The following is a 27,663-nucleotide window of genomic DNA, read 5'->3' as shown; positions in this document are numbered from 1 at the left end:
GGAAGAGTAAATGCGCGAGTAATAAGATAGTATTTCGGGATAATGATGGAAAAATGAGAACTACGTATCGACACTTTGGAAAAGATAGATCTTTCGCCGATATATTAGTTTTCTAGTTACATAACTGGGTCATTAATTGAGTTAAGCTGGAACTGACGCATTCCCGGGATTGCCTTGTTGCCTAAGGCGGTTCTTCCCTATCCCGTGCGTCTGTCCCGTGACGTATGCATCGATTATGTAATTGACTTGTCAAACTTGGTGCCTCAGGCAACACAGCACTATCACCACGTGACGATATCTGTCCGCCGGGTCCACCTCGAAAAATTTCCCCGTCGAGCGACGACGAGGTTCGTTGCTCTCCAGACCAGCACTCCGGCTCTCTGTGCGAGTCGCATCTCCTCTCCCCTACCTCCCTCGTCGCTCTCGCGATCCCTTATACCAGGAGGGAATGAGCATTGGGCCCGCTTACTAGCACCCATCTTCACCTCCGGTGCTTCGGATCCTACGGATACGGAAGTTCAATCGAACTTTTTCTCGCCTTTTTCCGATCTCCCGGCCAAGACGACTTGAGATAATTCACCATGGCCCCCGCGGCGACTGACACGAATTGGTCGGTCAATTACGACGTCCTGAGACGGGAGAAGCTTTTCCGCAACCCTCCCAAGGACCAGACCGCATATCCGGCCTTGGCGGCTGCCATCCGCCCGCATGTCGATTCTTTCAATGCGCTCTTTGACGGTCCCAAGACGCTGGAGGCGGCCCTGAAGGATATTGGCACCAAGACCTTCATCGACGGCGAAGCCGAGACTCCTGAACAAAAGAAAGCGCGGCAGGCAGAGGGGCGCAAGGCGCCCAAGCGGAACAAGCTCCATGTCCGTGTCAGCGAGGTTTTCCTCGAGAAGCCGGCCCTGCCTCCGTCAAACAAGTTCACCACGCGCAACCGCAACATCTACCCTTCGGAATGCAGAGAACGCCATGCGACGTACCGTGGAAAGCTCCGCGCCAGAATCGAATGGCGGGTCAACAATGGGGACTGGATGGAGTCAGTCAGAGAATTGGGCCAGGTTCCTATCATGTTGAGGGTGAGTGCGATCACATTAGCAGTTGGATCAAATATGCAGGGGAAAATTCTCTTATCTAACTTTGCGTGATTACTTAGACCAACCGCTGCCATTTGGAAAAGGCCACGCCTAGTGAACTTGTCGAGCACAAGGAAGAGTCGGAGGAATTGGGTGGTTATTTCATTGTCAACGGTAACGAGAAACTCATTCGAATGTTGGTTGTTGGAAAGCGCAACTATCCCATGGCGATTATCCGTGGTTCCTTCGTTCGCCGTGGACACACATACACCAAATATGGTGTTCAAATACGTTCGGTGCGGCCGGATCAGACGTCGCAGACCAACGTCCTTCATTACCTTACCGACGGTAACCTGACTTTCCGTTTCTCGTGGCGTAAGGCCGAGTATCTCGTCCCGGTGATGATGATCCTCAAGGCCCTGGTGGAGACGAACGACCGCGAAATCTTCGAGGGCATCGTTGGCAGCGCTTCTTCCGAGGGAATCAAGAACACCTTCGTGACTGACCGTGTCGAGCTGCTTTTGCGGGTTTACAAGGCATACAACACACACAGTCGCGCCGCTTGCCGGGCTTACCTCGGAGAGAAGTTCAGGCCTGTTCTCGGTGTGCCAGCAGACATGTCCAACGAGGATGCTGGCACGGAATTCCTCCGCAAGGTCGTTCTGCCTCACCTTGGAAACCAGAACGTCACTGAGAACCAGGACTATGACAAGTTCAAGATGATCCTGTTCATGATCCGGAAGCTCTATGCTCTGGTTGCTGGTGACTGCGCTCCTGACAACCCGGATGCTGTTTCCAACCAGGAGATTCTGCTTGGTGGATTCCTCTACGGAATGATCTTGAAGGAAAGACTCGAGGAGTGGGTGAGGTCCTTCCAGCCAATCCTTAGGGATTGGTCCAACCGCAATGGCGGTGCCAAGTTCACGGATCCGGCCTTTGAAAGGGATTTCCTGGCTAAGGTCGTCAAGCGCTCGAACGAGAATCTCGGTGGTGCCCTGGAGTACTTCCTGTCCACGGGTAACCTCGTCAGTCCTACTGGTCTCGATTTGCAACAACCTTCCGGTTACACAGTCATGGCGGAGAAGATCAACTTCTACCGTTTCATCAGTCACTTCCGCATGATTCACAGAGGTAGTTTCTTCGCCCAGTTGAAGACGACAACCGTCCGTAAGCTGCTCCCCGAGAGTTGGGGTTTCTTCTGCCCTGTGCACACTCCTGATGGTTCTCCCTGTGGTCTGCTTAACCACCTTGCGCACAAGTGTTTGATTGCAACTAGCGATGTGGACACTACCCATATCCCCAAGGCGCTGGTTCAGCTCGGTGTCCGCTCTGACTCCTCCGTGTCTGTGACCGAAAGCGTCACTGTCCAGCTTGATGGCAGAATCATTGGTTACTGCTCACCAAAACAGGCTTCTGCCATCGCCAACACCCTGCGACGCTGGAAGGTAATGGGCTCTGACAAGATCCCACGCGAGCTGGAAATTGGCTATATTCCCAACACCAACGGTGGCCAATACCCTGGTATCTACATGTTCTCGCAAGCCGCCAGAATGTATCGACCCGTCAAGCACCTTGGGCTCGACAAGCTGGACTATGTTGGTCCCTTCGAACAGCCTTTCATGGAGATTGCATGCTTGCCGCAGGATCTCATCTCCGGCGTGTCGACACACATCGAGTTCACCCCTACCAACATCCTCTCTATTGTCGCCAACATGACGCCTTTCTCCGACCAGAACCAGTCGCCTCGTAACATGTACCAGTGCCAGATGAGCAAGCAAACGATGGGTACGCCCGGTACTGCCATTCAATACCGTACAGACAACAAGCTCTACCGACTGCAGACGGGTCAAACGCCCATTGTTCGCCCCCCTCTCTACAACGCGTACGGTCTGGACAACTTCCCCAACGGAACCAACGCCGTTGTGGCTATTATCTCCTACACCGGTTACGACATGGACGACGCTATGATTATCAACAAATCCTCACACGAGCGTGGCTTTGGTTACGGTACGATCTACAAGACCAAGATCCACTCCCTCGACGAGAAGGACTCTCGCCGCGGCAAGTCCAGACGCGAGGTCACCAAGCTCTTCGGTTTCGCCCCAGGAGGCGAGATTCGCGCTGACTGGCGTGCCACACTGGACGAAGACGGTCTTCCGCACATCGGTGCCCGCGTGAAGGAGGGCAGTCTCGTCGCCGCCTGGCACACGGTGCGCTACGACGCCGCCTCCGACTCGTATGTCAACGTTGATGGAATCACCCACTTCGTCAAGTACAAGGACGCCGAAGAAGGATACATCGACAGCGTGCGCATTCTGGGAGCGGAATCCGGAGTCGAGCCCGGCCAGGCTCTCAGCGTCAAGTACCGCATTCCCCGTAAGCCTATCATCGGTGACAAGTTCTCGTCTCGCCACGGTCAGAAGGGTGTTTGCTCTCAGCTCTGGCCCGCCGTGGATATGCCCTTCTCCGAGAGTGGTATCCAGCCCGATCTGATCATCAACCCTCACGCTTTCCCCTCTCGTAAGCCCTTCCCTTCCTCAGCCCTAACCTTCCTTAAACTCACTAACCACCACCAGGAATGACCATCGCCCAAATGATCGAATCCATGGCCGGCAAAGCCGGTGCCCTGCACGGCCACCCACAAGACTCGACTCCCTTCCAATTCTCCGAAGAAAACACCGCCGCCGACTACTTCGGCCACCAGCTCCGCAAAGCCGGCTACAACTACTTCGGCAACGAGCCCCTGTACAGCGGCATCACGGGTAAGGAATTCGCCGCGGACATCTTCATCGGTGTCGTCCACTACCAACGTCTGCGTCACATGGTGAACGACAAGTTCCAAGTGCGTACCACCGGTCCCGTCAACCAACTGACCGGCCAACCCGTCAAGGGTCGTGCCAAGGGAGGTGGTATCCGTGTCGGAGAAATGGAGCGCGATTCTCTCATCGCCCACGGCGCCGCCCACATCCTCCAGGACCGTCTCATGAACTGTTCCGATGCCACTCGCTCCTGGATCTGTCGTGACTGCGGCTCCTTCCTCTCCACCCAGGTGGCTGTGTCCTCGGCTGGGTCCAGCAAGGCTCGTATTGCGGCTGCGAAGGCCGCCTCGAATCAGCATTCCGGTGCGAATGCTATTAGCGGGGCGCCGAGTATTGTCCGTTGTCGTCGCTGTGCCAGGGAGGCTGTCTTTGAGGATTCCCGAGCTGATGTTTGGGAGGATGGTGATGGTCGTCGCTATGTCGGTGGTGATAATGTTACGGTTGTGGCGGTGCCGGGTGTGTTGAGGTACTTGGATGTTGAGTTGGCTGCTATGGGTATTCGCATGAAGTTCTGGGTGGATAATTAGGTTGCATATATATTGATTTATCTGTGGGGGGGATGATGATGATATAAAAAAGCAAACTTCTTTTTGTTCGTTGCTAGAATGGGGGCGCATTTTCAGCACTGCTTTTCGCTTCAGTTACTTGATTTGTTGGCTTTTTGGGGATGTATGTATGTATGTTATGTATGCATGATGTATCTACTTCTATAACTATTTCATTTGGTTCTCATGGTATAGATGGTGTTGCTCATAAGTATCATCGTGTGTAGGGGCTGCGTAGTGTATTGGTTGGTTTGCATTGACGTCGGTAAGTAGAATCGTAACCTCAATGCTTTCTGTCTTGGTTGGGAGACAACTACTCTTGTTACAATTACTATATCCAGAAGCATCAATAATAAATATCTTAAGCCTTAAATAAGAGTATCATATCCACCATACAGAATCCATCAGCACTTCCCACGCTTACAACTCCGACGTGACATTCGAGAACTCGCCCTTCTCCAGCTTCGTCTTCCAGAATATCGGGTTCATATCGTTGAAGCCGTGGTGCACCCATCCCTCTTCCTTGACATGGTACAGGTTGATGAAACCACCAGAGTACGCGTCACGGTGCATGGCAGCAAGGATACTTCTGCGACCGAGCTCGAGGGCCTCCTCCTCGGTCAAGTCGTAGCGGTAGTTGGCGTCAAGCACACCATATGCAAAGGTCTGACCGGATCCGACACAGAACAGGTTTCCGGGGAGTCGGGTGCCGTCTGAGTCGATGTAGTAAAGAGCGGGTCCTTCTTGGGGCGTCATCTATCATCGTGGGTTAGATTGGGCATCGATGTGTAATGTTCCTAGGAAGGTTTCACGTACTCCTGCTAACATCGTTCCCATGCTCAGACCCATTCCCTTGTAGGCATATGTCAGGTTGGCGAGAATCTTAGACGCAGCGGCGACAGTGATACGACGCTTGTGGCGGATTTCTGTCTTGGTGTTAATGAAGGTCTTGGAAGTAGTGGATGATTGAACTTGCCGTGAAGTGTGCATTGCTGGCTCAGGTATCTCAACCAGTATTGGCAGTCCTATAACCAGTTATCAGCTATCCATCACGGCCCATTATCCTAGCACAGAGCATGAATTGCTCCACAAGGATAGCACATACCGCAGCACCTCCGGCCATGGTGCCCAAAAGCCCGGGAGTGGGTTCATTTGACGGCTTGTCCTCCCCGCGGCTCAACCGCGAGACGGGAATAACCTTCTTGACTGTCTGACTCGCAATCCAGTTTCCAGCAGTAGCTCTCGAATCCGTAGCGACGATCTAGGAGAACAGTGGTCAGCGCAAGACGTGGCGGAGGCATTGATGACGGCATACAATTCCGCCCTGGAATCGGAAGGCCAGTGTCGTCGTTCCGTGGGCAAGTTTAATGGGGCAGCTGGGATTCGAGTGGTCATCGGTCATAGCACGGAGGAAGGCTCTAGACTGGAGATACAGAAGGATGTTAGCCACTGGTTCCGCGATTGGTAAGAGGCATGTAGGAGGGTCGGTCCGGTGTTCAGGCCGGTCTTAGGCAGCTGTAACTTTTCCAGAACCTGATCCTTGGACAAGAATTTTCAAGAGGTGTGTATCTCACGTTATCAACAGGAGGCAGGTTGAACTTCAGAGAGAGCGGAGGAAGGCTCTCTGTGAGGTCCCGCTGCTCTTGCTCTGAGTAGAACTCATTCTGATGCGGCGGGCGGGAGTATTGAGCGACCAATTTATCCATGATGTGCAAGATGTGTTGATGAATTCGACGAAGCAACGGGGAATTATACTCTGGAGGATAATGTTGGGTGCGAGAAGGACGATGGAAGAGGGAGATGGCGATGGCGGGTGCAGCTCGGAGCTCTGAGATGATGCTTGGAGCTCCAGGGCCGGCGTCCGCGTCACGCTGGCCGCCTAGATCACGTGATACGGTCTCCCACCAACTACGTACTATACGTGACTTTGCAGATAAATTCATATTTCTCATAGTTACGCAACTAATTACAATAACAGCCACTCTGCTGACACTTTGGGTACATGTTTTTCAGCTTCAGAGTGGCTATACACATAAGCCAAATACTGTACGTACTAGAACTACAGTTACAGATAACGAGCAAAGCTAGAAACCAAAGACACCACCTCCTGTCCTCAGCTCAGATGGGGACTGCCACGGGCTGAGCCTGCACCGGGACTGGGCTGATTATTTGCGGAGCTTCTGAGCCTCGCGAGGTGTATGAGAGTCGTGGATCTGGTGGTCGTGGCACTTCCTCTTCGTCCTGTGTTTTCAGAGTTTCCTCCGGGACAGAGCCATCTACCACCTGATCCCGGCCTGTCTGGCTGGAGTATAGGTCCTGTGCAGCAGCAGGAGTGGCCTGTTCCTCAATAGCGGGGACTGATGGTCCCTCTGTGCCACCAGTGGCATACCGCTCATCAGCAGCGCTGGTGAAGACCTGCCCTAGTGGACGACCGGGGTATCGCTCCTCGCCAGCACTGGCGGCCACCGGCTCTTGAGCACGACTGGTATACTGCTGCTCAGCAAAACCGGTGGCGCTCTGTTCCTGAGCACGGCCAGCGTATTCTTCTGTGGCACTTCGATCCTCATACTCCTCCGGCGCGACTCCCTCGACATATCGCGCAGTGCCTCCATTGGCATAGGCTCCTGTGGTGCCACCATTAGTATACTGCTCCCGGCCAGTTCCATTGACTTGTCGCTCCGCGGCGTTCCCATTGACATATCTTTCCTGGCCAGTGCCGTTGGCATAACGTTCTTGGCCGGTGCCATTAACGTATCTCTGCTGGCCAGTACCGTTGGCATATTGCTCAACACTAGTGCCATTTGTATACCGCTCAGGACCAGCGCCATTAACGTAAGAAGCTTCTGCAGAACCATTGACGTCCCGCACAGAGTCCGAGACCGCTGTGTCAGCCGCATATGATGGGCGACCATTGGCAGCTCTACGGGCAGCAGTTGGTAGAAGGGTACTGTCTGGGAGCTCTCCTGCTGCACTTTGGATGGGTACGGTGGTGCTCTCCCACGAACGGAGATCATTCTCGGCCTCCTCGAGAATTTGTCTCGTAGAAGATGTGCGATCGTACTCGTGGGGAGAGTCACCAGGAACGACAGGGGTGTCGTCCAGCAGTTCCAAAACGCGACGCGCATGGCGAGCAAGCAAGATTTGTTTCTCGTTTCGTTCAATGACCGCAGCAGTGTGAATATCCAATGCCTCCTTGAGCTTCGACCTGGTCTGAACTCGAATCTTTAGCTTCTGCGATATTGCATGCCGCATTCACATTAGTACTTACCACATTAGTCAACTGCGCCTCGGCAACAAGACTCTGAGCCTCCGCCCTGACCAGCTCCTGTTCCAGGGTATCGATCTTATGGCTATGTGGCTCCTTCCACTTGAGTTTCTGGATCTCATCTGCAATCTTGGCCCGATGGTCGCGGGATGGCTGGACCGAGTTCTCCGTGTCGCGAATCTGCTTCAGCACGATGCGATATTCCTCGAGATACTGAGCGAAGGTATCCTCCTGCTCGCCGATCTCAGCCATCAAGACAGCCACCTTGTCGGTGATATCGGCGACGGCATCGTCGTCAGTCCATTCACCCCATTCGGACAGCTGGGACGCAATGGACACGCGCTCGCGACTGGCCTTCTCATGGGCACCAATGGCAGCATTCTCGTTCTTGATGACCTGGTTCAGCTTCTTGCTCAACTCGGGCTGCTGAAAGCCGCGCAGCGTGGAGAAGCGGAACCGGGGACGAGCAGTCAATGAGCTTCTCCTTCGGTGGGAGAGGTTGCGATTCCTAAGCTGGTCAGTATGCACAACATCATGTCTCTGGAGAGGCGGGAGTGATGTACATGATTGCGAACTAACTAGGATCTCCACGGTGCCGACTTTTACAATCCAATGTTACACGAGCTAGTTGAATACAAATACAACGAGCCAACAATGACGGAGAAAGGATTGCACCTTCCTCGAATAATACTTAGTGTGGAACGGACGGATGGCAGATCTCATCCGATGATCGACAATTAGTTGCAGTCGCTATACCAATCAACCCACGATCGGGACATTGGTAGATCAATTCTGTGGGGCACAGGGGGATAAATGGCATTGATCAATGGTTTAATTATTTCTTGCATTTGAACAAGAACCCTCTGGAAAGCTGGACAAAGACCGTGACGTCATGCGGAGGACACGGATGGGCATTGAGGTCATCGGCCGGTTGCAGTACAGCCCAGCCATGATGATTCGCATTGGTTCCATGGGAGGGAGAACTTAGTTGCTTATTGAACTCTATAGATGAAGTATAACGGGTATCTGATAAAAAGAGAATTGCCTCAAGAGGAAGTCAAGCAAGAGTCATGATATCCTAGTAACTAAACCACATAGTATAACCAAAACAGCTCTATATACTTGAACCAAAATAGTACTACCATAAACACCACCATCCCAACCTCATCCCAGATCACTACCGAGCCCGAATATACTCAACCCTCACATTCCTCCTATCCTCCTCCTTCTCCACCCTGTCCACTTCCTCAATCACCTCTTCATCTTCCCCAACTACCTCCTTCCACCTCTCCCGTTCCCTAATAGTAGTACCACCACTAGGTCTCCTCCACCCCCGTCTCTCCCTCATAACCACCCACTCCTCCACCCTCTCCCGCTCCTCCTCTGGTTCAAACACCCCCACACACTCCACCTCCTCCGCCTCCATATCCGGCAACCGACGGTACTCCCTCTCCCTCTCCCTCACATCAATAACCACCGGCGGAGGCGGGCGCGGCCACGGCCTTGCAATCCTCACTGGTCTTACAGGCGGAAGCGGGATGAATGTCTCCTCGACGTCTCGAATCTTAGTCCGACTTGTTCGGTGAGTATCTCGCTCTCGAGGTGCAGGTGGTGGCGGAGGTTTGCGAGACGGATGAGGGGGATGATAGCTTCGCGGTGGAGGGCGGATGGAGATGGAGGTGGTAGTGGATGTGGATGTGGATGTAGAAGTATCACTGCAGGTGCTGCATGTGCTGTTCGATCTTCTTCGTCGTCTGCTGAAGTGATGGTGGTGGCTGTGGTGGTGATGGCGATCGTGGAATCGTGGTGGTGGTGAGGGGGAGGAGCATCGGGAGGAGGAGGAGTCGAGGTTTAGATTGAGGATTTTGGGGAGGGAGAGGGTGTCGGAGAGGGGGGGCAGGCACATTATTCTTTTTGCCTCTCGCTTTTGTGTTGTTGTTATTTGGGTTGTATGGGGTGGGTTTTAGGTTGAGGACGATAGAGAAGTCTTTGGATACGAGGTGAATGTAGTGAATGTACGGGTTGGATGATTTGATATTGAAATTAAGATCAGGCCTGGTTCAATGCAGAAATGGATGTTCAACTTGGTATCATTTAAGATGGAAACTAATTCAAAATCAGGACAGAAGAAGAAGAAGAGGGAGATACGCATGTACTCTATATTCATGTTGATAGCCATGCGGGAATCACTTGATCGGGGTAACCTGTCATGCGGATGGTCGGGCCCGGTGATAGCGTCACCCAGGTGGATGTTAGGATATTATGAAGATTATTGGGTATCGGGTGGGTGTATCATATCCGTGATAGTGCTAGTTTCGGTCTGAATGTCTGTCATGGGTGCAGCGAGGTTTTGAAATAGAGACAGAGACACAGATATCGAGGTGAAGGTGGAGGTGGATGTAGAAGTGGGAGAAGTATGGGTTAAGACTGGTTTGTATATGATGTTGCTAAGTTGGTCTGGTGACTCCTCCATGGGCCATGCATAGTTGTTACAAACCTTGATCTGAGCTACGACCAGCCAAGGCACAGCTTCAAGCTTCGATGTGCAGATGGTACTCCTGACAGCTCCGAGATCGGACACCTCCACCTACTCAATGTACAAGGATTAACAATGCTGCTTAACAGCTAATGTAGCAATCTCATTCACAACCCCTCTCTACACGGAAGGGGCTCAAGCAAAGCAAACCCAGCGCCAATTATTGGTTACAAGAGCACCACAAACACCGTGTCCCCCACCCCAAGGAATCCCGAAACCCAGCGATCAGCAGTTCTAAGCCATATCGTCCGCATCGTGGTGATGGGTGTTCTCATTATCCGATGCGTGGAATGCATCGCCAAACGCCGAGTTCTCCAGGTCCGGGAGGTCCAACCCTTCGTTCTGCTCGGTGTATGCGGCGAGCGCATCGCCTGCGCTATCCATATTCGTGAAATCGAAGTTGGCCCCGTCCAGCGCAGAGTCCCCGGCACTGCCCCCATTTCCGGGTGTCAGGCCTTGGATGCCACTACCCGGGGTGCTGATGCCCGGTAGGGAGCTATCACCGCCAGCAGGCTGATCCTTCTTCTCGTCGTTGACCATCACCCAGTCGCCCGTTTCCCCGGCGGCCGTGTTCGTCGCCTGTGCATCGCCCATATCCATGTCGATATCGAGAGACGCGCCCTGCTGCGTAGCGTCGGCGGTGGGCTGTGGCTGCGGTGGCACGGATACGCCTCCAGAGGGTACACTGGTTGTGGGAGGAACACCGGGCACGGCTGTCGGTGCTGTTGGCTCTTGGGTGGTGGATGAAGCAGGAACGGCCCCAGCGGCAGATGGCGAGCCCAGTTGGTCAAGGAAGTGGCTGTCGGCATTCTCCATGTCAATATCACCTTCCGCTTGGGGTTCGGGTTTCTGCTCAGGCTCAATCTTTTCCAGCAGACCACCTTTCTGCACGCAGGAGATCTTGGGCTCCGGTACAATCTGTCGTTGCCACGATTTCTCCACCTCCCGTACAATGTCGTCAACCTTGTACTTAGCAGGATTCTCTACCTGAGGAGCCTGTGAGTCGTCATCTTCCGAAGGCATCACGACACGGCCTTCCAATCGCCAGGTCTCTGTGCCAGTTTCTGCAGGGTCTGTAGCGGCTTCTCGGAGCCGAAGTTCCGCGTCCTTCAACAGCGAGGTGCGGTTAAACTTCTCCATGCGACGCGCATGGCGCTTCTTCAACTTCTCAATCTCAGCTGTCATGTCAGCGACCTTCTTGGCGACACGGTCAGCAAATTCTTCCGCCTTAGCAGGCTCCATCTTCTCTGCGGCTTGAGTTGACGTGTTGGCATCCTTCGTCTCTCCACTGGCAGGTCCAACGGGTGCGTCGAAGAATCCCGCCGTCAACGACTCCAGCTCTCCTTTCCGCCCCAGGCCCAATGAGACTGGAGTGATCTGGTTGATAGCGTACGGTGAGGCGAAGATTTCCTCCATCCACTCGTGGTGTTGCTGGTATCTCATCTTGCTGATCTCGCGCGGAGTAAGCAGGTCCATAGCATCCCCAGTTGAAACGTCTTCATCTTCAAGTGCGAAGTCGGCTGTGGCAGCATTGACTGCAGCGGATGAAGCACGGTGCCCGCGCGCGGCCTTGGCTGGTGTGGCAGCGGCCGGAGGGGGCACACCCGGGCCAGGCGGGGGGTAGAACTGCTGGCGTCCCACCATGGCACTTGGATATGCGCCCGGAACCTGGGGGAAGCCTTGCGGGGCCATCTGCGGAGGGAAATTAATGGCCGGCCAGTTGTTGCGATCGTGTAACATGAAGTCCTTGCGCGCGAGTTGGCCTTGGCTCTGAAGGAACCGCCGTTGAGCCAGCATGTTCTGGACAGGAGGCATGATGGGGATCCGATTCGCGGGGATGTGGTCTGTGGGAGGGCCTCTCGAGTAGTGAACGATCCACAGGGAAGGGTCAGGCGGGGGGACATTCGGGTTGGGAACCTTCGACGGCAGAAGTCGGTAGCGTCTGCGGCAGTGGATAGCCAGGGTCTCGTTGGGTGGGTGATAACCACTGCGATGCAGCCACATCTCCACCAGCTGGAGCATTCCGTGTCAGCCATCAGCGCATCAACGTAGGAGAGGAAGAGGGTCAGAATGCGCATACGTAGCCGCGAGCTTCGAAGGTGAACGCTTGTTCGACGTCGGCCCAAACATAACCGTCGCTAGCAAAGTTGGTTCCCAGCTGGTTCAATGGCTGCCAGGTGAGCATGACAGAACCGTCCTGCGGACCATCGAGGAACGTCCAATGCATCGGTTGCGCCTCCCGGACGATCTTGGGCGCGGAGAGGAGATATTCGACGACGGTGTCGGTGGGCATCATATGCATAAGGGGATACCGGTGCCGCGACACCAGATGCATATGCGGCAGCTAATAAGCCATTTGGAAATGTCACTGGTTAGCAATCGGAGATTCTAGCTATGCAGCAGCACGTCTTAGCTGGATGACCTACCAACTGCGCGGGAACACGGCTCGCTGGGTCGTCCATGGTGAGGAGAGGCCGTGAGAGAACTAGGGAAGATGGGTATCAAGGTGGTCGCCTAGCACGCGGAATGTTTAGCGGATGGACAATTCGAAGCGCATCCGGTGATGAAAATGGCCGACAGGCGACAATCGAGCGCAAGCTGGTGAGCGGAGAGCAACGAAGGCCAACGCGACGCGGAATTTTGAGGTTCCTGGCCGATTCCCGACATGGCCCCTGCGGGCAACGGGAGAGACCTAGCGTGCAGTTATCTGCCTGAATCACCAGGCTGCGATAGATCCCGATTGAGACAAGATCCCGGCTGGCCAACGATCGTCGGAAAAGCCCACATTAATCCTTTCCCCAAGCGTGCAATTCGTGCATCCGATTCTCCATCCCCGCAATGTTGGGGTCTTATGGTTTTAGCCGCCCCCCAGACTAGTTGACCAACTAGATTCTCTACGTGGAGTGAGTCAATGAGCTGACCCCATCGTCAAGGGAACTTCATGCCCTGGTTCATCTCTCTAATCGATCCAGGCATGCTTACAGTGTCTGGATTTCAAACTGCCGGTATGTCCATGCGAGGGAACCATGCAGTATAGTCGGCAAGGGTCTTCCAACGACTCATATTGAAACATCCAGCCGCGTCTTCTCGTCGTCCAATGCCTTTGCAACTTTCCCAACCAAGCCTTTTCGCAAAACTCGGTTGGATTGGATCCAAGCTTTGACCCGCCACCCACCACGCAGTGATGATTTCTCTCCGCACTCGTCATGATTGGGTCCTTTGGAGCGTGTCATTGACCCGAGCCCATGCGTCTCCCCTTCGGCTTTTTCATGCGCTTGGAGTGTAGCCCTCCTATAGTGCCGTTCGGCTCTTAGCAAGCGATGGCATTTTCCCTGAAATGGCAACTGTCTCGTCTGATCTATCCAGTAGTTCTCTCCCGCTCCCCTCCCACCCCTGCTTAACGTCATTATCCCTCACCTGCGGGGCGTGAAGAGGAGAGAACACATTCGCGTAATCGTGGTTCCTATTCGAAAAGGTCTTGCTGGTGACAGACCACGCGGATCACCCCTCCTGCATTGCGCTGGCGCTATAAATCTTGCTTCCGCCCTCCTTCTCTTGCATTCTGCCCTTGTTCGGTCTGACTTCTGCATCTGTTCCACTCCTTTCCGTTTAGTGAGTCATGGGTTTCTTTGGAAAGAGGGAAGCTCCCGGTGACGCTACGGGCCATGTCGATGCCATCGTCGAGGCTCCGGGGCCTGATCCAGAAAAGCAACAAGTCGCTCATGATGAGGACTTTCACACAGCGCTTCCCCAAATTCCTCAGGCCACACCTACCATTGATCCCGCAGTTGAAGCTCGCTTGTTGAGGAAATTGGACTTGAGAGTTCCAACGCTGCTAGGGTTTTTGTGTAAGCTCCGATATCCTTTCTTATTCCCCCACTTACTGTTTCACCGCTCATCCTCTTATCCCGGCTCGCGTCCCATTTCACTTTGGTCTTTCTCGGAGCGTATCTAATATGATGTGTACGTGCAGATCTTCTTTCCCTCCTGGATAGAAGCAACATTGGGTATGTTTCTGGACCTTTGCATACCAGCTGTGAACTCTCGCCTAATATAATGCCAGAAATGCCAAAATCGCGGGAATGGAAGAGGATTTACACCTTACGGGAAATCGCTATACATGGCTCCTGACAATCTTCTACATATCCTACACTCTGTTCGAATTCCTGGCTTTGATGTGGAAAATTATGCCACCTCATAGGTGGGCAGCGATCACAGTGATGACTTGGTGTGTATAGACCCATAGTCTTTAGGTCCCTTGCTCGGTATTTCTGACTGATGCAGGGGCATTGTTGCGACCTGCCAGGCCGCAACACAGAATTGGGGCGGTATGATGGCTCTGCGTTTCCTGCTCGGCATGTCCGAAGCAGCATTTGGTCCCGGGTCACCCTATCTGCTTTCTTTCTTTTATCGTCGTCAAGAGCTTGGCCTTCGCTGCGGTTTGTTCTTGTCAGCTGCGCCTCTAGCCAATACATTTGCAGGCGCTCTTGCATATGGTATCACCTCGGGACATGCAAAGATCGCCAATTGGCGCTTGCTTTTTCTGGTTGAAGGCAGCCCGTCGCTGGTGGCAGCCTTCTTGGCATGGTTCTACTTGCCAGATCATCCCGCATCAGCCCGTTTCTTGACCGAAGAAGAGAAAGAGGTGGCACGCGCCCGGTCGCTCCGACGCAGTGGTGAAAGTGAGCGGGTGACCGGCATTAACTGGAAGGAACTGTGGCAGACCTTGCTGGATGCGAAGGCATGGCTTACTGCGGTATGTCACGGTGGCCCTTTCGATCGAGTGGTATACTGACAACAAGATGATATAGTTGATGTACTTTAGTTGCAATGTGAGCTTCTCCTCGCTGCCTGTCTTTCTTCCAACGATTTTGGAAGACATGGGGTTCACCGCGATCAATGCTCAAGGCCTGACGGCGCCGCCTTATTTCGCTTCATTCCTCGTTACGATCGCCACTACCTGGCTGGCCGATCGGCTTCAGCAGCGAGGTTTGGTGATTGCTTTGTCGTCGCTTGTTGGTGCCATTGGATATGTGCTGCTTGCGACCTGCACCTCCGTTGGGGTGCGCTACTTTGGGGTGTTCCTGGCAGCAGTGGGGGTCTTTCCTTCGATCGCCAATATTCTCCCCTGGGTTCTGAGTATGTATTACGCCAACTTTGCCTTGATCATGTGACTAACATTTGAAATTAGATAACCAAGGCTCAGATACTCGACGGGGAATGGGTATTGTTATACTGAACGTCATCGGCCAATGCGGTCCTTTCCTGGGAACTAATGTCTTCCCAGCGAGTGACGCACCTCGCTACATTCGGGGGCAGTCAATTTGTGCGGCCTTTATGTTCTTCACCGTGATCCTAGCTCTGGCTCTACGGACACTGCTTGTTTGGGAAAACCGCCGTCTGGACAAGAAGTATGGCACTGCGGCCGAGAGGGCCGCCCAGGCGACCTCGAAGGGAGATCTCACCCTAGGAGAGGAGAATTATGGAGCAGATTACCGATATGTGCTGTAATTGGTGGATGGTCCTGTCGACGAGGTTGTTATGATGCTATGACTTATGATAACGTGAGGATGTATTCGGAACAGAGTATATAGAATACATGCCATGATATACATTCAATGCGAAATAAGCATGCCATTATTGTTGAAGTAAGCTAGGTGTCGATGTTGTATAGTTCTGGCCCTATTATTATAGCGGTGAGCATCTCCCGCAGGACATACATAGCGGCTGCTCGTCGCCAGCTCCGTCCCTACACTCTTTCATCGCCCAAAGCATTTCGGTTCAACACCATGGCCGGAAAAACTGTTTCGGATGAAGGTTGCGTAATATGTGGATGGACTCATGACCAGCAATCGCGATGTTGTTATGACAATCACCTCAAGCTGTTCTACGCCGCACATGGTGGGGCGTATGGTCAATTGGCACCGACGTGATTCTCAAAAGAGCGCCCTGACGATGGATCGAGGAATGAAGCGAAAGCACTGGAGCTCCTTGCCTCTTACCCCCATATTCCAGCACGGGAGCTCTTGCGTGATTGGGTCGATCGAGACGGCCGTTACTTCATGATACAAAAACGAATGGATGGGGATACACTGGGAAAAGTCTGGCCTACACTATCACACGACCAGAAAGTCGCCATCGCAGACCAGGTGGCTGGCATCTGCAAGCATCTACAGTCCATTACATCGTCGAGTATACAAAGGGTTGAGCGAAGTGTCTGCGCTCCAGCTTTGCTCTTTTTTATTTCCGAACCTCGTGGTCCTTTTCACTCTGACCTTGAACTATGGATTACCATTAGCCTCACCCTCCACAACCCACCTGAAAGATCATTCCCTCAGAAAGCGTTGGACGGCTTAAAGAAACGTTTTCCTAAATGCGCACCTTACGTCCTCACTCACTGTGACCTCAATATAGGGAATATCATGGTTAAGGATGGGCAGCTTGTTGGCATCCTGGATTGGGAGACATGCAACATACTATCCCGTATGGTACGAATACATCTCAGCAACTTGGGGTCTCACCAATGAAGATACCGACTGGAGGACGTTGTTACGACAGCGTCTCGATCCACATGAAGATGCAAAAAGATTTTGGATGGATTTGTATCATTTGAGAAATTATCCAGATTTGGATGAAAGAGGCCAGGAAGTCCTGGCTCGATTGTCTGCGGTGTGATTACGAGTACCCTTTTCGTTATGAAAGAGTATTTTCTTATCATCTTGCTTTAAACTGTTGCGTTTGTTCTGGCTCCTATGCTTGCAGCGGGGCCATTGAACTATACACAACATGATTACTATTCGGTTTATGTGGGCCTGGATATCTTCTGCAGTGAAGACTGGTCACTGTATGTAGTAGTACTTGGGTCTTCTTACCCGCAATATATAAACTACTAGTACACTACATGAAATAAAATGCCCGCAGATGAAATAATGATTAACTAGCAAATCAATTCCCAAAGTTGTTTGTGATCACTACTGTGCGCACTAGTGGTGCTCTATTGGGCAGCACTAGCATGGAGGGGTCACAGAAATATACTAATCAACTACGCCACAATGTGACTTCATCCCCCACGGAATTGAACCACAACCTCATCATTTCTACGTACTGAAGTTGAAGCTGCAGCAGATCCTCTTCTCTTACAAGTTTAGTGAGCCAAGTCTACTACTACCATCGATCATGTGCATCGCTCAACGACAAGCGCTAATTCGGGCGCACGCTTATCACCCTAGCAGCATAATAATGCCTTGATTAGGCTACTATCTCTTCCATCAGTTGCATTTACGTTCATTCACCACATACATACATACATTTATCGCCTCATTAAATACTACGTCTCACACCAAAAATGGCGAACGCTTCGACCGAAACCCGGGACCTCTACGGCATCGTGGACATGGGCAGGTATACAAACCCCTCAACACACATTCCTCTCCCCACTATAACTACCACAAAGCTATATATTGAAAACACCTAACTAACAAACAACCAACCAACCAACAGCAATGGCATACGATTCTCGATAACAGACCTCTCCCCCCATGCCGCGCGCCTCATGCCCATCCTATTCCAAGACCGAGCCGGCATCTCGCTCTACGACGCGCAATTCTCCGGCCCCACGCGGGGCCCAATCTCACCCCCCACCACCGGGGAAGTCATCCACCGACTGGCCCAATTTCAACTCACCTGCGACGATTTCCAAGTACCCAAGGAGAACATCTACGTCCTAGCTACAGAGGCGACCAGGACGGCCTCAAACTCTGAAGAATTCAGAGCGCGAATCAAAGAATATACCGGGTGGGAAGTCACTCTCCTCTCGAAGGAAGATGAAGGGAGGATAGGGGCATTAGGGATCGCGAGCAGCTCTGCCTCCGTGGCAGGTATCGCCATGGATCTAGGGGGCGGAAGCACCCAGATCACATGGGTGATGGAGTCAGAGGGCACTGTTACGACGAGTCCGAAGGGCTCGTTCAGTTTCCCGTATGGAGCCGCGGCGTTGACGAAACGGTTAGAGGAGGCACAGAAACAAGGGAAAGATGCTGTGAAAGAGCTCAAGAGTGAGATGACTCGGAATATCCAGGACGCGTATCGCCAGCTGGATGTCCCCAACGCGCTGGTAGAGATGGCCCGCAGGCGAGGCAGGTTCGATCTATATCTCTGCGGCGGGGGGTTCCGCGGCTGGGGGTACGTACTGATGAAGCAGAGCAAAGTGAACCCGTACCCGATCCCCATAATCAACGGATTCCGCGTCAAGAGAGAAGACTTCCACGATACAGTCTCAGTCCTGGAAGTGATTTCCGATTCCGACGAGAAGATCTTCGGCGTATCAGAACGCCGCGCCTCCCAGATCCCCGCCGTGGCCGTTCTCGTGGACGTGATCATGGACGCATTACCGGAGATCACTCACATCCAGTTCTGCCAGGGCGGCGTTCGCGAAGGATACTTATTCGACCGACTATCCAGCGAAGTGCGAGCCCAGGACCCCCTCCTCGCAGCAACAGTGCCATACGCACCCCCCTCAGCAAACGCAATCAGAGACCTCCTCCAATCAGCACTACCCACTTCACCTTCACCCATCGCCTCAATCCACCCTCCCCCATCCTTCACCCCGAACCTAATCGCAGCCATAACTAACCTCCTCTACGCCCACTCCCAAGTCCCCCGTGAATCCCGCTCCGCCGCAGCCCTCCACAGCACGACGACGGGCCTCCTCTCCTCCACGAACTGTCTCTCCCATGTCGAACGAGCCCTCATTGCCCTTGTGCTTTGTGAGCGCTGGACTGGAGACCTAGCGCCCATGGACCAGGCGTACCATAAGCAACTGAGTCGGTGTCTCACGGCGCAGGAGGTATGGTGGGCTCGGTATCTGGGGAGAGTAGCTGTTCTGGTCGGGGACGTGTATCCTGCTGGGAGGGTGGAGGGCCAGTGGCGGATCCGGATTGAGACGCAGTGGGAGGAGATCGAGAAGAAGGAACGGCGTGATTTGTTGAGGGTGAATGTGTGGAAGAATGTGAGGTTTTTTGAAGTGCTAGAGGAGGATATGTTGCGGGAGAGGACGGAGAAGGTTGAGAAGGTTGGGAAGAGGAAGAAGTGGGTAAGCGAGTATGGGGTCAAGGTTAAGGTGAGTATTCTCTAGTAGTAGTTGGATATATTGAGCTTTAGGCAGTATCTACAGAGTATGGAGGGGTAGCTTGGAGGGGTAAATTATGTGTGGGATATAGTGGTAGACATATGGCTCGGTATATGTTAGCCAGGGAATTTAGGAGCTATTTGCTACGGAATACGAAGGAAGATTATTTGCTCTACAATATAGCTGTTCTGCCCTTCGTGCGACTACAACAGAGTTGACGGGGAGGATGGGAGATGCTTATCTCACGTCATCCTGGACATCCTCTGAAACGCTCAGACTCAGCCGTTCGACTGCTGGCTTGCGCATTCCAAGTAGTGCGTGCGAGCCTGTCAGCCTCGCCACTGTGACTCACTCAGTCACAGGTACCCCCGGATACCCCATCTACAGGCAGATACACGCTCAAAGCGCATCCGTAGCCAGAGGCCAGAAAAACGATGGTTGAGAGACTGAACAGCGATGGTATTCATCCCAATAATAATCCGATAAACTCGAAGAACATGAATCAATCATCTGGAAGGTCATTCCATTTGAAAACCCGTTTCCACACACAAAAGGTGAGTCGATAAATAGCTTTAAAAACATCACTAAACGGGCCCCCGCTTGAAAAGAGAAAACGAAGGGATGGCCTTCCCCCCTCTTTCCAAGCGACTTTGTGATGAGATACGCATCACATGGTTTTGCTCAGCCCCTCAATTTCCCATCACGCCATTTGAAACCCGGGGAATCGTTCGTCGTTTTGCGGTTGTTCATCGAAGATTTAGCCGTTTACTGGGTGGGGTTGGCGTTCATCTGTAGATAGTAGAAAGGATAATGTGTAAGCCGTACTGAACCTCTATTCCAGACTCTCTTTCTTCGTGCCATGTCGAATTTGGAATCTGTGCCAGGTCGGTTTGGTTCATTCATACCTTGCGCTTGCCACCGGTCAGGGTAACGTTGACGAAACGGCGAGTGTAGACGAGTCTCTTGCGGGCACGGCCCTTGGGGCTCTTGGGCTTCTCCTGCTTCTCAACCTTGGGGGTTGCGCTCTTGACCTTACCGGCACGAGCGAGCTATTGGTTTTGCGATGTTAGGTTAGATGGATGATGTCTTCTTGCGTTGGGATACCGTCGATGGACGAGGAGGCGAGGCTTACCGATCCGTGAACCTGGAATCAAAGGCATGTTAGTTATTTCCATCATTTCATCGATATCATCATTTTGAGCAGAGGGAATTATCTCAGTTTAACATACCTTACCCATCTTGGCGATAAAATCTGACCTTCAGATACAACAAGGAGGGATTCTGTCGATGGCGTTTGTCGGGGTTGCGAGTAGAGGTCGATGGGTGTGGAATTTTCGCTGTTTCGCTCCAAGGTCACGCGTTTGTGCGGTGGCGCCCCACCGGGCTTCTTGCCGCTGCCCCCTTCGGTTAGCCGGTTACATAAGATACATGTGCCGGGGGTGCTGAGTAATATGGTCTTATGCTGTGGATAGTTAGATGTCCCAAACTGGTTAGTGCGGGATTTCTTTAGGCTTTCGTAGGTGGCCTCAGGAATCAAGTCAACCAGACTTGGGCTCTCTATTGAAAGTCGAATAAGCTGCGCCCGCAACCATGCTCTCTCATCAGATGAGCTTGGGCCCGGGTTATATTTCTCCGTTTCTTGAGTCAGAAACGGGGTAGATACTACCCTGTTGAAACTGTCCGGGAGGTGTGCTCAAAATGCTCATGCTCAACCGCAATCCTGGGTCAATAGTAGACTCAAGCATTGGTAAGGCTATTATACTAGCAATTTCATGATCCCGGCTTCAGCATAACGGCACTGTATCCCGATAGTATAAGTTAAGAAAGTACCTGCTTTCGATATTCAGAAGCCAGCAGAAAGTCACCCGGACTAGTTGCCTATTAAGATGAGCGACCCGCCATCAGACTGCTGGCTTACGTCGGCTTTGGCATGTCTTCCGGTTCCCTCTTCTAGACCGTCTTGGACTCGGATCGCTAAGGGACCTCGCCCGATACCAGGCATTTTGTGGTGCGAGAAGGACTCATGAGGGCCGAGAAAAAGTGGTTTCCCCTTGACATAGTTTCTTTATTTATTTATTTTCTTTTGTCGATAAGATGTCGATAAGATGAAGCTACTATACGACGCTCAAGGGACATGGAGTGCTGCGAGAAGTGGTCCTTGCGCTTAGCAATAGGCCCTCCGTTCTAGGAATGTGGCATTATATTCTGCGCTCTTCTTTTAACCTTGAAGTGACAGTTTAGGTCAAAGATGGAATGAATCGTTGGTCATTTGAAAAATCAATTGAAGATATTTGCATGGCAAAGATGCAGAAAGTGTAGCCCATATCAACAGTTTTACCAACAAGAATCGCACCAGTGTCAAGATGAAGACATCACCGTGATCTAGAGAATCGATTGTTGTCTGCACAGATAGGCCTATCCATACTTCTTAGTCTGCAAAGGCCCAGTTCTAGAGAGCAGACACATGAACATCCTGGAGGATGAACTAATGGAGGAGCTGCGCATCTGAGGTTTTTCCTCCAACGCATTAAGGAGCTGTATGCTTTTTAATGAATTGTTTAATCCATATGGAGCGAAACAGAGGTTATATCGCGTTTATTGATTCTGAAAGGTAGACAGAGCTCTCCCAATATAGCAAAGAGGATGATGTACTTGGGATACATGCTCTGCTAAGATCTTACTACTTCGAGCACTAACAGGAGGCTCGATTCCTCCCTGCCCAATAGATAAGTTACTGTACAGGCATTGCTGTGGCAAGGCCCCTGATGGAACCACCAGCTCTCCAATATTACTCGCCACGCCTCAATAAAATCTTTGGTAAGTCTTGCGAGGTTCATGGGGAAGGCCGCCCAATATGGCGTGACACTCGCAGGGATGCAGCCCCTATCCGGACATGACCGGTTTGTTCAATATGCCGGCTTCAAATGGTCCACTCATTCGGACCATTGTGACTATTTTTATTGACTACTCGACTGGCGTCTAGACACTTCGAAATTATTTTATGTTAGATATGGCCATTGAGTGTAATGGATTTCGGACCCAGACAGTGCTAGAATTGTTCCCGATGCAAAACTCGTCAAAGTGGGAGTTCATAAGTTACTTCATCATGCATCTCTAGAATGCATTGATGCCTAATACATGGGACAGGCTCCTGATCTCAGAAAGTCTAGAGAGGCGAGCAGACTTTTCTCAGAGGCCTGCAATAACTCCCGAAACTAAACCACACACCATAGAGTGAGGTTTTGATTTGAACCAGACATGCACGAGATTGGAAGCGTGGGGCTTACTGGTACAGACACATGAACATGCTGACCTTGAGACTGCGTATGAGTCATGGTTATGGTATGCCAGTGCAGAGACCGTTGCTGTCGTGTAACAGGCCCCCGGGCCCCAATTAAACGCTTCGCAACGATAGCTTAGGCACACCACTCGAGTTGTAAACAGTCTGGCCCGAACTACTCAAGTCGAGAATTAGATATTTACTCCAATAATGAGGAGACGGACCCCGCGCAGGCGGAATTGACTGCGTGTACAAATAATTGGGACTAGACATCCCCCTGATGCTGTTGTCACCAGCAGACCTTGCAAGTTGGGTAGTGGTTCACGATCACATGAACGCTCTACTATGGTATGGTAATAGGATCCGACGAGTTTGCAAGTCATTGGATGCCTTGCAAAATGTTCTGAAATCTTCAGGATTGGTGCTCGATAGTGCCTAACTTATGGGCTTAAAGCGACTGGCACCAATTCCTTACATTGGGACCCCTCTCGAACCGGGATGAACATGTTTGGCAAGGGGTTAGCAATTCGACGAGCTGCAGGATTTCCGTCGAGATCCGGGTGATATGTCGACCTGCCATTGCCTACAGTACTTTGGACACAAGTATTCCATCGGTGTGGAGCGGAATTCCGATATGTCCATATCCACAACCACGTTGCATTGCGTCGCAACGGCGCTGGCATGTGCGTACTGCGTAGGCAGAAATATCCGACGTATAGCAAGCAGTGACGAACTAATCCACTGCAAGGTACGTGGTATGCCCGGGATGTGAGTTGCTTGTTCCTGTCTATCCGAGCGGGGGTACCTTGCAGTCGGTGAGCAGGCAGCCAAAATGGCGGCTGTCATTGGGCGTAGCGGAGGGAATCTGAAACGCAGGTGGATCGGCGGTGACGGGGAAGTTGAGATTGTTTGAGAAACGCGGTGGAGGGAGGGCGATGCCCAAGATCAGTGGTGGACGGGGATGCGATTAGGTTTGGCTACGATGATAGTGTAGTTCGTGGGATTGAATTGGTAGTGCCATGTGTTTTGCTTGATTTTCTTGGTTGAGGGGGAATTGTCGATCGGGAGGGGAAGACAGAAGGATTGACTGGGACAGAGAATTGAGTAATACAACGGATGGGGTTCAACTATCTAGTAATAAACAGTAAAAAAAGGAAGTATTCTTGTCAGCTGATGTGGTGCATTGTTTGTCTTTGCAGCAGATAAGTTCGGAGAGTAATTCAAAGAGAGGAAGAGACTCGATGTGATCTCGGCAGTCACACAGAATAATCATCGCTGGCTTTTCTTTTGATCGGGGGTGGAGACTACTGGTACAGATGCAGTGATCAATGACTGACTGACTGACAGAACTCGAAATCGAGTCCACTCTTTGTCTGCCATGACCGTTGTGTTTCCCCCTCCTCTTCCCACACTTTGCTTCTGCTGTGCCTGGTTTCATGTGACTGATTTTCTTCATTCCCGCGACACGTTGAGCCAGTCACAGTCGCATTCTCACCTGTACCTATTCTCAACTCAACAATCAGTTAACTCCTAAATTCAAGCTATTTTCAATATTCAGTTCATAACCATCAGTATCAACCTGATCGATCGGTGGAGTCTGATGCCGTTGCGCCACCGTCATTAGTTCCCTGCTGAGACGCTTTACGGCCGGGACGCATCACCATCCCCATCAGCCAGTGAGGGGCCTTTAGGATGGATCGCGGCCGTCAAGCATCAACACCACTAGCTGACTAGTGATGCTTCACACCTTGAACCAATAGTGTATCGACTCTATCCCTCAAAATCGGCTAATCATTCGATTCTTTGCTTATTCCGTGCCTGACGCCATTGCTCTGCTGAAACAAACACAAATCAGCGAATAAAGGCCCGGCTCTCGTCGGTGGTCGCTGCCTACAGCCCTTTCTCCGCCCGACAGTGATAATGGTGGCTTTGACGCCACGCAACTCCCAAACGTCAGACGGCACAAAAATATCCCACCCCCGGGAAAGGGCTGGGTAGAAGGAAAGGGAATCCCTTCGAAAGGGGGATATGCCAATTTGCCAAGCAGTAGAAACCTCCCTTCTATGTAGCTCGTCTACAGATTCTGCATCTTTGCTGCAGAACGGTACACTTGACGAGAGGTCAACTATGGTTGCGGTGTGGTTCTTAGGGCACAGAAAATATCAGCATTACATGAGGGGAACAAGTGCATGGCGCCCAGACGAGGGGAATGCCTTCGAGTCTGGACTGCAGTGGGGGGCGCGCTGTGGGCGTTCATCCCGGCCAGATGGTGAACTAACAGCCACTAAACTAGTGCTGCCCTAAAGGCGCGGTCTGGCCGCTGCCAGACGGTTGGCCGACATGGCCCATCACAGAACCGGATTGTCGAGGGCGATTCTGTCGAGAGAAAAGACTGCACAAAAGTACGAGATAAAAATGATGTTGTTGGGTAGACATACACCTCCATTAAAGTAGGGGGAATAAGTCGGATACATCCACTGGACCGATCAACTGCAGGTATCCGCACCGCTGCAGGAACAACCACCGCAAGGTTACCCCCGGACGCTTGCTGTCCAGTCACTGCCAACCGCCAGGCACACGGGCTGAATAATGGGCGTCAATATTTCTCTGTCCCACTGTCCCTGAGCGACACACGGTACCCGCCCGATGACGTTCCATGGGTCGGCCGCGGTGAGGATGCAGGGGGGTCAGGAACGCTCCGACGCAGGCAATCAGAGGGGGTCGTCGAACAATGGAAAAAGCAACGATTAGTGACTAGTTCGACTTTACTCATGCAAGAGCAAATAAGAACCTTCCTCCTTGTGGAGACCTGATTGGTCGGAACCAAATTGGCGCCTAGAAAAAGCACCCAGCCCTAACTTGGTTCTGCAACTGCCACTCCCCGTTGTTGGGCGTCTATATAACCGCCCTCTTTCCCCTCCCTGTCTCCTCTTCGAAACTCTTCTTCCTCACCTAGATCTTCCTCTCTCACCTCCCCAGCCTTTCCTTCTTTGCACCTGTGCCGTGCACGGTCGAGCCATTCCTTCATTCTTTGAACATATTGCCTGACTCCGAGTAGTCTAGCATCCACTCCTTGCAAGAGCACTTTGAGAGAACCGGTCTTCTCATACTCAAAAGTTATACATACACAACACTTCTCTCCGAACAAAACCGAACAAAATTCGCAGAACACATACACAATGGTCTCCTTCAAGTCTCTTCTGACCGCCACCACCCTGGCCACCGCCGTTCTGGCCATCCCTCATAGTGGCCATGGCCATGGCAGCCACAAGCACCGTTCCACTCATGTCGCCTCCAAGCGGACCTCTTCCTCCAAGCGTGGCGCTGCCTACAACTCTGCTTCCAGCGTTCACACGCTGACTTACGGCTCCTCCGGCAACGGTACCGTCTCCTGGGCCTACGACTGGAACATGTACGCCGACGGCACCCTCCCCAGTAACGTCGAATACGTGCCCATGCTGTGGGGCAGCAAGATGTTTGGAGGCTGGTTGACCGCCATCGAGACTGCCCTTGATAGCGGTAGCAATTACATCATGGGATTCAACGAGCCCGACTCCTCCTCCCAAGCCTCGATGACTGCTTCCGAGGCCGCCAGCTCCTACAAGAATTACATCACTCCTTACTCTGGCAAGGCTAAGCTCGTCACCCCGGCCGTGACCAGTAGCACCACGGAAGGCGAGGGTCTCAGCTGGATGAAGTCCTTCCTGTCCGAATGCAGCGAGTGTGACATGTCGGTGCTGGCAGTCCACTGGTACGGCACCTCGGCCGATGAGTTCAAGTCCTTCGTGCAGGAGGCCATGCAGGTGGCGGACGACAACGGATTGGACGAGACCTGGGTGACAGAATTCGCCCTCACCAGCGACGAGTCGGCCGGCGGCGATGAGAGTTCAGCGGCGGACTTCCTTGACGAAGTTTTGCCGTGGTTGGACAGCCAGAGTGGCGTGGGACGGTATGCGTATTACATGTGTGCAGATGGGTATCTGCTCAGCGGGGAGGAGTTGAGCTCGAGTGGAAAGGTCTACGTTGCATAGAACAACCAACTACCTTTGGATTCCATTAGATCTGCTTTACCTTGGACTTTTATCCCGTGATACCTTTTTGTGCTGTTTTTTATTCTATTCCATTCTACCATCCATCTCTCACCTAAGAGGGAAAGAGAGACGGACAACCCCATTTTACCCACCCACTTTACTTTCCAATATATTACAATTCCAATTTGAATCAAATTCAAATCCAAATCTAAATTAAATTAAATTAAACACAACACATCACAAACTTCCTACACAAAAATTGTAATAATCAAATCATAAATCACATTCACCAAACCTGACCCTCTCCACAAGTCCACATACTAATCTTTCCCCCCTAAACACACTATTGGGCCCCGTTCCACGGATCCCCCGACCCAGAAAGCAGCAACATTGGTCCTTGCTCCTCCTTACCCCGTTGACTTCTACATATCCATGGACAACACACAGCACCTGCCGTGTTCATTGGCCGGAAGGCTATTTTTGGGTTTCCATCGTCTGGTTTTGTTCATGTTGATTATCATGGAGATTTACCGGGTTGGGTTTGGTCTGGGCTCGCTTGGCTGCGGGTTTCTTTTTTCTTTTTCTTTTTTTCGTGAGGAGTTGAGGACGTGTTTTAAGTAATTTCTTGATTGAGAGTGAGAGAGATAAGTACTAGTGAGGTTCGGCTTGGTTCCAATGGCTCGGTAAATTGGGCTTTCGTCAGTGAGTGACTCTATGTAGTAGATAATGTAGAGTCTGGAGAGTCTGGATTTTTTCCTCGCGTTTCTTGGCTGGCTTGGCTTGTGTAACGGTCAGTTGACTAGTACTTTTTGTTGTTTCTTGCTTGGGGTTGTTAGACGAGGTCTAGATAGAAGTAGAGATTCAGAGGTAAAAGACTGTTAAGTGGGTATGTATCATGACAGGTGTTTAGGTTAGGTAGGTAGTAGTCGGTGGATGTCTGTGTGTATGTGGACACCCACTCATCATATTATAGTAGTTGTT

At 52.0% G+C, this 27,663-nt stretch overlaps 12 protein-coding genes across 12 annotated transcripts; 7 read left to right on the top strand and 5 right to left on the bottom strand.

Moving 5' to 3' along the window:
* Positions 1-581: 581 nt before the first annotated feature.
* On the top strand, positions 582-4,425 carry An11g01770 (uncharacterized protein; the record flags this gene model as incomplete). Its single annotated transcript, XM_059750083.1, has 4 exons — positions 582-1,082; positions 1,160-3,599; positions 3,656-4,148; positions 4,218-4,425. 4 exons carry the CDS (start codon positions 582-584, stop codon positions 4,423-4,425), a joined length of 3,642 nt encoding a protein of 1,213 aa, XP_059604284.1.
* A 438-nt stretch (positions 4,426-4,863) lies between these two features.
* Positions 4,864-6,395, bottom strand: An11g01760 (uncharacterized protein; the record flags this gene model as incomplete). The annotated part of the gene is made up of 5 exons (XM_059750082.1): positions 4,864-5,199; positions 5,260-5,369; positions 5,497-5,704; positions 5,759-5,866; positions 6,018-6,395. The coding sequence occupies 5 exons, from the start codon at positions 6,393-6,395 to the stop codon at positions 4,864-4,866; spliced, it is 1,140 nt and encodes a 379-aa protein (XP_059604283.1).
* A 166-nt stretch (positions 6,396-6,561) lies between these two features.
* On the bottom strand, positions 6,562-9,614 carry An11g01750 (uncharacterized protein; the record flags this gene model as incomplete). Its single annotated transcript, XM_059750081.1, has 4 exons — positions 6,562-7,653; positions 7,712-8,216; positions 8,569-8,708; positions 8,916-9,614. The coding sequence occupies 4 exons, from the start codon at positions 9,612-9,614 to the stop codon at positions 6,562-6,564; spliced, it is 2,436 nt and encodes an 811-aa protein (XP_059604282.1).
* Positions 9,615-10,478: 864 nt separating this feature from the next.
* An11g01740 (uncharacterized protein) lies at positions 10,479-12,706 on the bottom strand (the record flags this gene model as incomplete). Its single annotated transcript, XM_001394141.3, has 3 exons — positions 10,479-12,257; positions 12,325-12,588; positions 12,671-12,706. 3 exons carry the CDS (start codon positions 12,704-12,706, stop codon positions 10,479-10,481), a joined length of 2,079 nt encoding a protein of 692 aa, XP_001394178.1.
* A 64-nt stretch (positions 12,707-12,770) lies between these two features.
* An11g01730 (hypothetical protein) lies at positions 12,771-13,281 on the top strand (the record flags this gene model as incomplete). The annotated part of the gene is made up of 3 exons (XM_059750080.1): positions 12,771-12,804; positions 12,890-13,090; positions 13,178-13,281. The coding sequence occupies 3 exons, from the start codon at positions 12,771-12,773 to the stop codon at positions 13,279-13,281; spliced, it is 339 nt and encodes a 112-aa protein (XP_059604281.1).
* Positions 13,282-13,863: 582 nt separating this feature from the next.
* Positions 13,864-15,755, top strand: An11g01720 (uncharacterized protein; the record flags this gene model as incomplete). Its single annotated transcript, XM_001394139.1, has 6 exons — positions 13,864-14,092; positions 14,218-14,251; positions 14,308-14,472; positions 14,529-15,000; positions 15,056-15,383; positions 15,436-15,755. 6 exons carry the CDS (start codon positions 13,864-13,866, stop codon positions 15,753-15,755), a joined length of 1,548 nt encoding a protein of 515 aa, XP_001394176.1.
* Positions 15,756-16,033: 278 nt separating this feature from the next.
* On the top strand, positions 16,034-16,919 carry An11g01710 (uncharacterized protein; the record flags this gene model as incomplete). The annotated part of the gene is made up of 3 exons (XM_059750079.1): positions 16,034-16,145; positions 16,188-16,732; positions 16,803-16,919. The coding sequence occupies 3 exons, from the start codon at positions 16,034-16,036 to the stop codon at positions 16,917-16,919; spliced, it is 774 nt and encodes a 257-aa protein (XP_059604280.1).
* Positions 16,920-17,589: 670 nt separating this feature from the next.
* Positions 17,590-19,377, top strand: An11g01700 (uncharacterized protein; the record flags this gene model as incomplete). The annotated part of the gene is made up of 2 exons (XM_001394137.1): positions 17,590-17,645; positions 17,745-19,377. 2 exons carry the CDS (start codon positions 17,590-17,592, stop codon positions 19,375-19,377), a joined length of 1,689 nt encoding a protein of 562 aa, XP_001394174.1.
* A 759-nt stretch (positions 19,378-20,136) lies between these two features.
* Positions 20,137-20,609, bottom strand: An11g01690 (40S ribosomal protein eS30; the record flags this gene model as incomplete). Its single annotated transcript, XM_001394136.3, has 4 exons — positions 20,137-20,160; positions 20,277-20,420; positions 20,504-20,515; positions 20,601-20,609. 4 exons carry the CDS (start codon positions 20,607-20,609, stop codon positions 20,137-20,139), a joined length of 189 nt encoding a protein of 62 aa, XP_001394173.1.
* A 1,772-nt stretch (positions 20,610-22,381) lies between these two features.
* An11g01680 (hypothetical protein) lies at positions 22,382-23,564 on the top strand (the record flags this gene model as incomplete). Its single annotated transcript, XM_059750078.1, has 6 exons — positions 22,382-22,466; positions 22,628-22,660; positions 22,951-22,999; positions 23,106-23,169; positions 23,241-23,399; positions 23,475-23,564. The coding sequence occupies 6 exons, from the start codon at positions 22,382-22,384 to the stop codon at positions 23,562-23,564; spliced, it is 480 nt and encodes a 159-aa protein (XP_059604279.1).
* Positions 23,565-24,225: 661 nt separating this feature from the next.
* Positions 24,226-25,679, bottom strand: An11g01670 (uncharacterized protein; the record flags this gene model as incomplete). Its single annotated transcript, XM_059750077.1, has 6 exons — positions 24,226-24,336; positions 24,475-24,745; positions 24,942-25,043; positions 25,135-25,210; positions 25,286-25,486; positions 25,556-25,679. The coding sequence occupies 6 exons, from the start codon at positions 25,677-25,679 to the stop codon at positions 24,226-24,228; spliced, it is 885 nt and encodes a 294-aa protein (XP_059604278.1).
* Positions 25,680-25,830: 151 nt separating this feature from the next.
* On the top strand, positions 25,831-26,682 carry An11g01660 (uncharacterized protein; the record flags this gene model as incomplete). Its single annotated transcript, XM_001394133.3, has 1 exon — positions 25,831-26,682. The coding sequence occupies one exon, from the start codon at positions 25,831-25,833 to the stop codon at positions 26,680-26,682; it is 852 nt and encodes a 283-aa protein (XP_001394170.1).
* Positions 26,683-27,663: the final 981 nt, after the last annotated feature.

This window comes from Aspergillus niger (genome assembly GCF_000002855.4).
Source record: "Aspergillus niger supercontig An11".
NCBI classification, from domain to species: Eukaryota; Fungi; Ascomycota; class Eurotiomycetes; order Eurotiales; family Aspergillaceae; genus Aspergillus; species Aspergillus niger.
Note: the sequence above shows the minus strand (reverse complement) of the source record. Positions and strands in the feature narration are given on the sequence as shown.